At 38.8% G+C, this 13,715-nt stretch overlaps 1 protein-coding gene across 4 annotated transcripts in view; it reads right to left on the bottom strand.

Annotated features, from left to right (window-relative positions):
- The window catches only part of otud4 (OTU deubiquitinase 4), a 45,429-nt gene extending 35,510 nt beyond the window's left edge, over positions 1-9,919 (bottom strand). For 2 of the 4 annotated variants that reach the window (XM_036146730.1, XM_036146732.1), the window contains exons 1-6: positions 9,482-9,918; positions 9,117-9,200; positions 5,123-5,173; positions 4,989-5,035; positions 1,806-1,878; positions 217-298 (exon numbers count right to left, since the gene is read on the bottom strand). In XM_036146730.1, the coding sequence (XP_036002623.1) occupies positions 217-298; positions 1,806-1,878; positions 4,989-5,035; positions 5,123-5,173; positions 9,117-9,200; positions 9,482-9,622 (478 nt within the window). In that variant the 5' untranslated portion in view covers positions 9,623-9,918. Of the gene's footprint in view, positions 1-216; positions 299-1,805; positions 1,879-4,988; positions 5,036-5,122; positions 5,174-9,116; positions 9,201-9,481 lie in introns of all 4 variants that reach the window. The other 2 variants (XM_036146731.1, XM_036146733.1) reach the window with 2 other exon arrangements.
- Positions 9,920-13,715: the final 3,796 nt, after the last annotated feature.

The following is a 13,715-nucleotide window of genomic DNA, read 5'->3' as shown; positions in this document are numbered from 1 at the left end:
TGTCAGTTTTGGTAAAAAGTTGAATAGACGGTTGAGTTTTAATTCAGTTTGTGTGTCTTTATCTAAAAATAGGTTGCTAAAGCATAAAATATTCAGGGCTGCACATAAAATCTGTTTTGACTTGATCAGCATGGTTTCTATTTAAATGTCGTCCAGCCCTGTTAGAGCAACAAAGCGACCTGAGGAGGTTTTTTGTCGGCGGCCGCTGATGCTTACACTGACAGAGAGCGGCGTTCTTGATGCGGCTGACGGGGTAAACGCTGTCGTAGTGATTCCCGTTCAGAAAGCACAGCCGCACCTGGGAGGAGGAGAACATCGTTAGAGAACCCGGTTCTAAACCTTCCTCTGCTGGGAAAGTGAAACCAGAGGCTGATTTACAAACTAAAAGATCCTCAAACATTACTAAAACATTACTAAAACATTACTAAATGACTAACTTCTGTTTGCTCTGACCCGCATAAAGGAAATAAGTAAAATGTTCTTAAAGTGAGCGCATTTTTCCTTGATCTTAGCAGGTAAATAAGATTATCTCAGTATTTTTACCCCCAATATAAGATAATTAGACAGATTCACTTGAAATAAGATGATGGAGATGAATTGTTCCTAAAAGAGCAGAAATCTCACTCCATAGGCAGATAATCTTATTTACCTGATCAAATTAAGAACAAATATGCATATTATAGGACAATTTTACTAACTTTTAGTTCCTTTTTTGCTGTGTAAATGTCATTCTTTCCACAAATTAGTCCAATATCTACGACTTATTTGTAAAAAAGGTTAAATAACACAGACATCAGTTATAATTACTGTCCTAAAAACACTTAAAACACCAGAATTTGACCCTCCTGAACAGTTATATTCAGCTTCAGCTGCTCAAATAAAGGACAAATACTAATTTCCAAACAATTTTACTAACTTCTAGTCTCTTTTTTGCTGTGTAAATGTCATTTTTTTCCCCAAATAATAGTCCAATATCTACAACTTATTTGTAAAAAGGTTAAATAATACACACATCAGTTAAAATTACTGTCCTAAAAACCCTTAAAACACCAGAATATGACCCTCCTGAACCGTTATATTCAGCTTCCGCTGCTCAAATAAAGGACAAATACTCATTTTCAGACACTTTTACTAACTTTTAGTTCCTTTTTTGCAGTTTACTGTATTTATCAGACTATAAGTTGCATCAGTCAGAAAATGCATCATAAAGAGGAAAAAACGTGTAAGTCGCAGGATCGGCCAAACTGTGAAAAAAAGTGCTTCTTATAGTCCAAAAAGCATGGTAAATGTAATTTTTTCTAAATATTAGTCCAATATCAACGACTTATTTGTAAAAAGGTTAAATAATGTACGCATCAGTGTTAATTACTGTCCTAAAAACCCTTAAAACACCAGAATACGACCCTCCTGAATCATTATATTCAGCTTCAGCTGCTCAAATAAAAGCAAAATTGTCTGGAAATTAGTATTTGCCCAACTTTTAGTTCCTTTTTTGCAGTTTACTGTATTTTTCAGACTATATAGTCAAAAAAATACGGTAAATGTCATTTTTCTCCTCTCATATTAGTCCAATACCTACGACTTATTTGTAAAAAGGTTAAAAAATGCACGCATCAGTGTTAATTACTGTCCTAAAAATCGTTAAAACACCAGAATATAAACCTCCTGAACCGTTATATGCAGCTTCAGCTTGTCCTGAATGTTTAAAGCTTTTTTAAAACACTAAACGCGGCTCAGAGTGGATCCAGAGCTGCAGGCAGAGCTGAGCGGCGTTAACGAGGCGGCGGCTCGGCGGCGGGTCTCACTTCGTCTTTAAAGTTGTTGGCAGTGATGTTCACGGCCGGCTTGCCAGGCTCCTGGAAGATCAGGAAGTCCCTCCTGGAGGAGAAGAAGAAGAAAGAGAGGGATGAAAGAAGAGAGGGGGGGGCTCTAGACTGAGCAGAGTGTCCACAGCCAGGGGGCGCTGCAGAGGCCATGAAGCCCAACCAGAGCTTTACGCTGTCAGAGGACGTCTTTGACCACAGAGACGCTCAGTCTGATGCCCAAATATGGGCATCAGGACAGCTCTTCCTTTAAGGACGTCTACAATCAGACTTTCAACTACTTTCATATCTGCTGAAGCTTTCAGGGACGCAGTCAAAGCAACCGAACCAGCAACCTGCCTGCTAGCTCACCAGGAGGTACAGAAACAAAGAAAGGTCCTGATTGGACGACCTGTGGGGACTTCCTGTTGGACGCTGAATGTCTCTAAAGTTTCTGGCCCCTGCATTGATTTTTATGCGGCCCCCAACTGCAATTATTTGACGCTCCAACACATCTGACTAATGCAAATGGAGACTTTTTACTCTTAATTAATTAGAGCAATTAATTAGTTAATAGTTAGTTAATTAATTAGAGCAAAATTGTTATAAGGCTGAACGCAGATACACGATATTTACCTCAACGTGCTTCTATTTACATAAATTAATTATAAAAATAGACGTTTTATCCCAAATGTCTCACACACTGCAAAAGGAACTTTCTTGAAATGAGTGTATTTGCCCTTTAATTGAGCAGCTAAATAAGATTATCTGACCCTTAAAATAAGATAATTAGACATACTGCACTTGAAGTAAGATGATTCGGGTAAGTTGTTACTATTTTATACCAAAAATCTTATTCCAGTGACAGATCATTTAAACTTGCTGCTCAAATCAAGGACAAATACACACATTTTAGGACAATTTTACTTACTTTTGGTTCCCTTTTTTCAGTGCAGGGATGTTTTTTTTTTTTTAAAGAAACAGCCGTAGATAAACATGGAAAATGACAGAAAAAAAAAATTCACCTCCTGCAACACAAAAGTATAATTACAACGCAACAATCTCGATATAAAAAAATATAGTCTCATTTTATATGTCTTTTTTTAATATGGATATTTTTAAAAAATTTTAAAAATAAGGAAATAAGTCATTTTAACCCAACCCCTTCTCAAAGGCTCATATTTGGAGAAATAACCATTAATAAAATGTTCCTTATCTGGCTAAAAAAACAACTATTTTCATTGTCAACTATTTTTCATCTTTCTGCTGTTTCTGTTCTACTTTTGCCGCTCCGACTCCACGCCGATCCAGAGCAGAGCGGATCGTTCAGGGAGTAAAATAAATTAAAATAAAAACTACACGTGTGGAGTTTGGGTCTCATTTTACTGTGAAACATGAATTTGTGGCGTTTCTGTCCGGGTTTCCGTCTTTAACGGGCGAGACGCTCGTCGTTCCGGGTTCTGGGTCGTGGTTGGTCTGCTCCATGAAAACGTCGTCCAATCAGCCGCCTGCGTCCAGCTGGATCTGAGTCATGTTCTGTGGCTCCTTTCACCTGCATGGCGCTCCTTTAAAGCAGCGAGCGCCACGCCTCAATCGGCTTAATCATTAATGACAAAACAAAGGAGGTTTTACTTTCCCTTTCACATAAAAAGGTTTTAGACAGCCACAGCGTTCGTGACGCCGGAGCAGTTCAAGCTGCTTCTATCCTCCCTATGAGGGTCGGATATAATAAACGTAGAAAATCAGATTTTATCCATTAGAAGATGCGTCACAGAGAGGCTTGTAGGTCAGATTAAGGGCGACTTTTAAGCAGAACTAAATTCACTTTGTAAAGAGCCCTGAGATGACGTGTATCATGAATTGGCGCTATATAATTAAACTTTGATTTAACAAAAGGTATAACGGTGTAATTAATGGGTTTAAATGCGTTTCACTTGTCTTCACGGTGACCGACCCGTCTCATTGGTCAGACCTGCAGTGTTTAACGTGAAGTTCAAGCGAAGATGTTTCCATCCGATTCTCATGCCAACTCTGAGCAAACTTTTAAAATATCGCCAAAAAAAAGAAAAAAAAAATATAAAACAGAATCAGTCGTGTTTGTATTTCCTGGTCTGTAGCGAATTAACCAGGCGGCGCCCAGCGTCACGTCGTCACGAGTTAATGTTGGATGTAGCAAACAGGAAGTAGACTATGCTAACCAACGCTGTACGATTTTACCAAAAACCAAAACTGTGATTTGTTTCAACCATAACAGATTTAATTTGGACTTTTCTCTGCAGCATTTAGTTCCTATGCTCCACTGATCTGGAACAAACTTCCAGAAAACTGTAAAAGTGCGGAAAGCCTGAGTTCCTTTAAATCAAGATTAAAAACACATTTGTTTAGGATTGCCTTCGACTGTTCTAGTTAAACTAAAGTTAACTTTGTATTTCAATTGTTTTTAATGTTTGCTTTTAGTGTCCATTTTTCCATGTTCTATTTTGTTTCTACATTTTATTCCAACTTGCTTTTATTCTGTTTTAACTTATATTTTATTCATGTAAAGCACTTTTATTGTCTTTGTACTGAAATGTACAATAGAAATAAATGTGCCTTGCCTTTAAAACAAGAAATTTAACTAGTTTTATTAATCAGAATATTGTTATTCAGGAGATTAACTTAATTGAGCTGGACATCAGTCCTTGTTGAACATAAGTCGGTGTATTAAACAGTCTGAATGCTACTTAATGCTGTGGCGAGGTTCTTTAAAGTTTCTGGTATTGATTTTATAAACTATAAAACAAATAATAAAAATAGATTATCTCACTGCTGCAGCTCTCTTCCCTTTCACATGGAGACAAACTCACTTTAAACATTACCGACACCTAAAGGACGCGTCTGATCCATTAATTGTCACGTTGACAAAAAATCCAGACTTCTGCGATTTGGAAATTGCGGGTTTTTTTGTTTTTTTTTAACTGCGGTTAATTCTCCAGCCTTATTGCTAACGAGCACAGACCACAGATCAGTAACAGAGCTTTAAAGCTCTAATGAATTTTATTTAATTTTTTTGCCGTTTCCATCAATCTAACGCGACACGTTAAATCTGCCGATGGAAAGGCGACTACTGACGGCTCACGCAGCCTCCGCAGCACCCCCAGAGCAGAAAAGCAGAGCTGATGAAGGGATCCTGGCTTTCAGACTTACTTGTACATGACGGCCAGCGCGTTGATCTCCACCTCTCCCACCCACTGCTGTAAGAACCAGCAGCAGTTTGTGTTCAGTGAGCTGCAGCAGCGATTAAAGACAGGCGGGCGGTGAATGAGGCGGCCGGCGCTTACCTGCGGGTCCTGGAGCTTGCAGAGGTACTCCTCAAAGTCTCCTTCGATGAACTGAAAGAGAAACGACAGCAATGAGGCTCACGTGCGTAGACATAATATAAGAGTAGACGCGTCATTGGGCGGGTTCTGCCTATGCCGCGATGCGTCAGAGCGTCCGCCATCTTAAATGTGGCAAATCTGCAGTTACTCAGTCACTTAAACAGTATCAGAGGGACTTTAATCTCTGAATATACTTTGTATTCGTAGTATTTTTGTTTTTGTAATATTACAAGTTTATTTTCATATCCCTTTAGCTTCATTCTCCTGAATTTATTCTCCTAAAGAATAAAAGTATTTAAAATAATCTAATCTGGCCCTATTACTCCAGGAGTGAAATAATTCTGCAAACTGTGATTATTCTGGAAATGTTCCCTCTTAATTCTCATAATATGATGTTTTTATCATAATATTACCACTTTTATGTTTTTTTTTTACTTTATTGTCCTAGGTCTTTTTTCTCATATTATAAATTTTACCTCTTTAATACTCACCCAAAAAGTCTGTTCCTAAAGGTTCACATGTGACACGGTTTTATGAAATAATGAAGACCACAATGTTTAGATTTAACAAATTGATCCTTTATATATATATATATATATATATATATATATATATATATATATATATATATATATATATATATATATATATATATAGTCTGTGCTCACGTGTGCTGCAGCGTTTTGTCCACAGACCCAATGAAACGCGCCATTCTGTGGTTCAGAGCTTCAGTTTCTGATTTAGTGACTGAAGCTGCTGGTTTCAGCCTATAAGGCTCTATTAGGGACAACTTTAGGTTCAGTAATTCAGTTTTAATCACCTCTATGAAGGTACGGAAAGAAAGAACGAATAGATGAAGAAAGGCGACACATTTTAACGTCTTAAAATGGCATCTTTCTCTGGAGAACCATTTGCTTTGAGAAAAGGATCAAACATCTCCACTAAAAGCTTCTTTTGTTGTTATTGATGTTCCCAAAACAAGTTAACCCCATCAGGAAGTTATTTCTAACAGACTCGGAAGTTTATGAGCAGGGATGCTCTTCCTGACGCCACCGGGATTCAAACCCGCGTGTGCGAGGCGCTCTTAGCCCTCCACACCACAGGGGGGCGCTGCAGAGGATCCCAGCCTTACTACAAAGAGCCGCTTCACTTATAATATTCACCAAGGAAGATAAAATTCTCAACATTTGCTGCTTTTTTAAGCCCATTTTTAAAATTTTGCTAAAATTAAACATTAGATTAAGCAACAATCACCTTTAATTCCTAAAAACAAACGGAGAATAAAAGTTTCTCCCCAGAATATGATTAAAATATTAGGCAGACTGAAGAACTCAAAATCCCAGAATTCAGAGCAGACGGCGGCCAGGAAGCAGAACCGAGACGAGCCATAACCCGAGGCGCCAGGGTCTGAGGCGGGCCTGAAAGCTGCCGGTTCAACGCCGCTCTGCAGAAAGCGAGCAGCATTCCTGGACCGCGGCTCTAAAACTTTGCCTTCTGCTTCCCTGCAGCTGAGCTGGACTTAAACCACAGCATCTAAGCACCCACACATGGCTGATATCATCATGATATTTATGCTTTAATACCAAACGTCCCATTAAAACGCCCTGCACGGCTCTGAAGCAGAGAAACAGCAGAAGTCACTCAGACCTGAGAACCACTGGAAGCAAACTGCAGCCTTCCTGATCCTGTTAAAAACATCTGAACGTTACGCTGACCAGTGTAAAAAGTAGCTGCTTAGCCAATAGAAATAAAAAAGAAATTATAGAGATTGGACCAGATCTGAGGCATCGCTCATTTTCATTTATTTTCTCCCTCCTTTTCGTTTCACGACAAGAAATTAAAGAAATAAAGTGAAAAACCTCTTTTTATGTCAATCACTGGTTTTGTTGATCGAGTGATTTTAAACATTAATCTGAAAGTATTAAATATCGATGCTGGAGCCAAATCAAATCAAGCCGAGCTATTTATCGAGAATCGTATCGGCTCCTCCTAGATGATACCCAGCCCTAATTACACATCTATCTATCTATCTAATGTCGCTGCTGCTCCCTTCCTGGATGCCAAACAAGCGCATTAGCAAAATAAAATCCTGATTTTTCCAAAAATTAAATCGTAATAAATTGTAAATTAGAGTAAATAAATGGATATATCGCCTCCCTCTGTTAGCCACATCTAGCTCACACACCTGCTTTCAGCACTGTGTCGTAGCGCCACCTCCAGCTCTACAGGCTTTTCCAACACCCAGGAATCGTTTTTTAACTTGCAGTAGAACTAGAAACTTGTATAAACGACTATATGAACAGTTTTCTGTGAATTATTTAATGTATATTTTTAACCATCCCGTTCTCTCTCCCTTTTTAAGATGCTCTTTTGAAGAAGTCTAAGTAAAAACAGGAAAGCGCACCGTTTACGGAAGTAATGATGAATGTAATTGTTTCCAGAAGTGTTTAATATTGTAAAAAAAAAAACATACCAGCCGGCATCTCTCCTTGTTATTAGAAAGATGTAGAGCAATGAGAGCCAAGAGTGTTAAGATCACATCACAGCTAGTCGAAGTAAATTAGGAAGTTCAGACTGCGCACGCTTTGAAAAAAAATCTGATACGTATCTGAATCATCACCACATATAGAAGAGGCACAGATCTGATTCTTTTTAAAGGGGCTGGAAAGATCAGAATAGGACCGTTCACACTGCTGTAAAAAAAAAGAAGTAGGTAAAAAGGTCGGATTCAGGTAGCCTTAGTCTTCCTGAATCAGCGCTTAAGCTGCTCCTTGTCAAACGTACAGCTGCGCCTCCTAAACATTCACAAAGTTCATCTGTTTCAGCAGGTTGTGGATCTGCAAAGTGAATCTACAAAGATCCACTAAATGGAGAACAACATCCTTCAGGCTCAGCTTAAGGCTGACAGCCAATGAAAACAGAGGATTAATTAAAAACATTTTAAACACAGAAACGCTACGGAGAAGTAACCACGGGGAAGTCCGTCACCATGACACCCTTAGCAGGGAGGCAACAGGAGATGATGGCTGAGATGACGTCCAGTCAGGAGTTTGGGCCGGATCCACCACCGACGGGGCCCAGCCGGGCCGAGGACTACAACAGCTGTAGTCCTCGTGTTAAACCACTTCCTGAACTAGAGACACCGTCACAGGAGAGGAGGGACAGCAGCGCTCACAACCATCCTGGAGATGCTGCTCTCCTCTCCAGCAGGTCTCAGCGCCGCTCCATCACCAGACGGGCACCGTCAGGAGGAGGAGACGCCAGAACCGACAAGAACCAGAAGCCTAAACCCGGGCCACCCAGGTGTGGGGGCCCCCGCAGTGCTCAGGACGGGTTCTCCGGTTCCCCCACATCAAACCCGTCGCTCTTCCTGAGCTTCTATCGCACTTTTATTTGTATCTGCCAGTATCTACTTTCCCCTAGTAACTGTTTTGTTTTCCAATATATTAATAAATGTACACCTTATTCTACATATAATTACACAATAAACATAAATTGTTGTTCAACTCAAAATGTTAACTGTACTGTTATTGGTCTATGCACATTAGATCATTGGGAACATTAAAAATCCAAAACAAAACATTAAAAACCATAAGATATTAGTAGGCGTTTACATCAGTCTTTCTGCAGTTTTCTAAAGGCAGCTTTATTACAGCAGTAGAATAAAATCCTGATATTATGGCTTTTAGTTTCAGTGCCACCCTAAGAGTTTAAGTGGGTCCATCTGGCCACCCCTATGAAATATTTCTGGAGGCGCCACTGCTGGACGGCTGTCTGAAAAACCTGAGGACGTGTTTTCATTTGTTACAAGACCCAATCATCAAAACTACCAGACCTATATCCTGTATAAATGGATTTCCTCTTCTTTTTTTTAGTAAACAAACTAAAATCTTGTGTTTTAGTGAGATTTGCCTGTTTTTAAGGCACTAAACGGGGTTAAAGCCACATTACTTACCGCCTCGTAGCTGTCCCGGTTCCGCCTCAGGAACTCCACACACTGGGCCCGTACCTCGGTGTGGAGGCTCTGGCAGTGCAGCACCTGGCCGGGGTCAAGGGTCAACAGTTAAACCGGGCGGCTTACGTCACTCCCACCACCAAACACACACACACACACAAAATATATTCACTACATTTTGAGTTTTTTTTTTTTTTTTTAACTCCACGGGAGGTCTGTGTCTGTCCACCCTGCGTGGGGGGGAAAAGTTGCGTTTAAACTCGGGAGGAGTTGCTGTCGCGCAGTGGGACAACAAACACGCCTCACCTGAGCTCACCGAGCTAACTTCGCGCAAAAACACCGGGACGGGGCTTCACGCCGCTCACCTGCTCGGCCACGGCGCGGAACAAACACGACCCGTCCTTGGCGATCTTCTTCCGGTGGAAACCGATCGACTTCAGGTAGTTGTCCATCAGTTTCTCCGCGCTTCGCTCCTCTCTGCTCTGCATGTTTCCGCCGCTGTCCATGCTAGCGGGGGGGAGCTAGCCGCTAAAGCTAGCTGAGGAGAGCGACGGTTTGGAGGAGGAGGAAACGGATAAATAAATAAAAAATAAACTTTAACACAAACTGCTAAGCCGGACACAAGGGCGCATCTGTGACCTGGACGTCCTCCGGTAAAAGGAGAACCGGTTCTGGTTTCGTTTCCCGGGAATCGCTGTCCCTCCAGCGGCGGGTTGCTCCTCGGCGGCAGAAAGTGAAACTTTAGCCTGCAGTTAGCCGGCGAGCTACAAAACTGACAACACGCCCCCTTCCGGTCGAGGCGCGGAACTCTCGCGCAGTGTTGGCGCTTCGTTTCCGGTGTCCTGTCAAAATAAGAGCCAGGGAAATTGTGAACTTGAGCGCCGAGTTGCGCGATCGCGGTGTTTTAGCAATGAATAGTTGAAGAAAAACACCTTCAACACGCAAAATAAAATAAATACAATGTATTTATTTTATACTCGTTTAATATTTATTGACAACATGAACACTAGTGGCAATACCGGATTTTCAAAATAAAACCTCCTTCGCCAAACTTGATAACTATCAGTGATCAAAAGTGCCACAATTTAATATATGAAAAATATGTTAAAAGAATTTAAATTTTTTTTTAAATGGAATTATGTGCATTTTAAATTCACTTTGAGGTAGTCCTATTAATAAAAATTGTGTATTTTATTTTAAAACCATAAATGATGATTTGGGCATGTATTTTATTTTATATTTTTATCGTCCCTTATTGACTTAATGATAAAGTGAGCCACAATGTCTTTAAAAATAAATATGGGTGACCTTTAAAACAACTGCAAATACCAACCTGAAATAAATACATTCTTATTTATAAACTGGTAACATTTTTAATAATTAAAGTAAGAGCCAAGGAAATTGTGAACTTTAGCCCAAAGTTGCACAACTGCAGTGTTTTAGCGATGAATAGTTGAAGAAAACAAACACCTTCAACTCACAAAATAAAATAAAAACAATATATATATATATATATATATATATATATATTTTATTTTATATTTATTGACAACCTGAACACTAGAGGCAATGCCGGATTTTCAAAATTAAACCTCCTTTGCCAAGGATCCAAAGTGCCACAATTTAATATATGAAAAATATGTTAAGATGAATTTACATATGCAGTATTTTAAAAAATGGAATTATGTGCATTTTTAAATACATTTGTATGTAGTCCTACTAATTAAAATAGTGTATTTTAAAGAAATAAAGAATGAACTGGGCATGTATTTTATTTTAGATTTTCATCATCCCTTATTGACTCAATGACAAAAAACAGCCACATTGTCTTAAAAAATAAGCATTGGTGATATTTAAAACAACTGGAATACGTAACATAAATGTATTTTATTAAATTATAAATTGTATTGTCCATCCATCCATCCATTTTCTGACCCGCTTAATCCCTCATGGGGTCGCGGGGGTTGCTGGTGGTAATTTATAATAATTTAAGAAATCCATGTGAATTTTTAAAATCTAAAATAGGTATACATAATATCTTAAAAACCTCTATAATGATTTCAGTATATTTTTTATTTACTTATTTATTTTAATGATTTCATAGTTGTATCATAATTTTCAGTAGGCGTTGCTCACTGCTAGAGACAAGGTGGTTGGTCCGCAGTTGAGTTGTTGTGCATGTTGACCAATCAGAGGTTAGGTCCTATTTAACCTTTAGTTACAGCATGAATAACTACACAATGGACTGTATAGGACAGGAAATATGAAATAATAAAATGGTGACATATTAATATATTACTTATTCAAATCTGACCCAATCTGTATAATATGATTGAATTTGACTTTGTAAAGTGCCTTGAGATGACATGTTTCATGAATTGGCGCTATATATATAAAATTGAATTGAATTGAATTGAAAATAGGAAATTAAAGTTTGAATTCCTAATTTTGAGACTTGTGGATTTCTGCTTTCGTCAGTTATGGACAAAAAACATACTTTTTTTCACCTAAACAATTTTACTTAATCTTGACATAGAAATCTTAGACTTTTTTAATACCTGATTGGACTGTGGTACTTTATACCCCCTGGAACACTGGTCCAAAGATTCAAGACCAGCTTTTACAACTAAAAGAGTCAGTTTTGTTCTCAGTCCAGCTAAATAAAATGTTATTTTTTAAATTAATATCTACATTCACATTCAATAAACTGGAATATGCATCCCAGATGAAGCTCATTTGTCATATTAAAAGTCCCTTTTGAAAATAAGCAGGTTTTAAACATACTTTTCACCAAACCCACACTTCTGTATTGATTATTTTTTATTGGTCTGATGTATTATATTGATCTTAAACGTAGTGTTTCATCAGCTGTAAGTGGAAAATCTATATCATTATTAACTTAGTGAGTTCCGTAACTGAAACAAATGATATTTTTTAAAAAAAAACATTCTTACTTACTGAATATGATTGTAGACATTTGTTGTCATCTGTTTAAGAGGAGCCACATGTTGCAGACCCCTCAGGTCTTTTCCCTGTCTCTCACCTTCTGCCCTGAAACATTTTCATGATCCAGAAAACGGTTATTTTCCGTGTAAAACTCACAGCAGCAGTTTGGAGAAAACAAAACTCTGATGACGGGCAAAAAACTTTTTGTCCTCGACTGCGTGTTGCGTTTAAGTGCGCCAGATTTGTGGGAAAACTCCACTTGGTCCTTCAGAGGAAGCAGTTTGTGAATAAACTCTTGGGAGCTCCACTGTGGGCTCAATAAAAGCTCCATCATAGTAAAAGAAAAAAAAAATTGTTTTTCTTAAAATAAAGCTCTAAATCTGTCACATTTTTCATTTTTATTATTAAACCTTTGTCTCAGTAGGCGGCTGCATTGAGACGCATGTTCACATTCAATTCAATTAAATTTTATTTATATAGCGCTAATTCATGAAATATGTACAAAATAGGCAGATAAAGAGAATTGTAACAATAAAGTAAAAGTAAAATTAATGTTTTTTAAAATGTTTGTTCCGTACAGGGAGGTTTTTCTCTTCACATCTCTTCATCTCTCTGTCTCTTCAAACCGTCCCTCCCTTCCTCCTCTTCCTCTTCCATCTCTTGTGGTTCCTCCTCTTCCTCCACTCAGCAGCAGCAGCAGCAGCAGCATCGATTTTCAGCCTTCAGTGGTCAGAGAGCTGCGAGGCACAGAGAGGCTGGGTGCTGTGGGACTTCTGGTCAGCTGGAACATGTTGTTCTGTTCTGTTCGTTCATTCATTCATGCTTTTTAAAGCCAATCCGTTTTTTCATCTAAACATTTTCCTCAGACATTCCTGCTCCTAAAAAGTCAAGGGCTTGTTTTATTTCCTGCAGCATCGCTGTCAAAACTCATGTTGCTCACACAGATCTGGATGAATTTAGTTTCCAATGTTTCCAGTCACTCCACACTGGGCTTCAATCATAGACCGACTTCATCATAATCTTTCAAAACTGCAGCGTTATTCATGCTTGCGCTGGTGACACATAATTAACACTCACCAGACGCCAAAACGCGGGTAAATTTTCCGTTTAGCTAGTAAATTTCAGAGGGCTAGCTGCCACATGGCGAGTAAATGTTTGTCCCAAATAAATCGTGTTTTTCAGTCATCAATTGGGTGGATGCTTCTTTATGTTCCTCTGCTTTCAGCTCGTATCACAACAAACGCACACAAACACTCACACATATGACTCGAGAACGACGGCAGCTACGTCGTGTCCGCTTGCTAGCAGCTAGCATTTAGCTCAGGCTAATTACGTAGCGGGATTAGATTAGATTAGATTCAACTTTATTGTCATTACACAGGTACAGGTACAAGGCAACGAAATGCAGTTTAGGTCTAACCAGAAGTGCAATAGCAGGTGGATATTACTGTGAATAGAGTTTTACAGATATGTACAATAGCATAATATACAGATGATTATTAAACCAGAGTTTACATGTACTATGAATATATGTACAGATGGCTATTACTATAGGCAGAATTGTGAGCATGATATACAGGTAGCTATTACTATAAAATGAATAATTAGAGTTTGGACAGAAGCTATTTAAATTAAAGTGCAGTGGAAGGTAAT

Source organism: Fundulus heteroclitus, chromosome 14, assembly GCF_011125445.2.
Source record: "Fundulus heteroclitus isolate FHET01 chromosome 14, MU-UCD_Fhet_4.1, whole genome shotgun sequence".
Taxonomy (NCBI): domain Eukaryota; kingdom Metazoa; phylum Chordata; class Actinopteri; order Cyprinodontiformes; family Fundulidae; genus Fundulus; species Fundulus heteroclitus.
The sequence above is the reverse complement of the archived record's forward strand: the minus strand, read 5'-3'. Positions and strand labels throughout refer to the sequence as shown.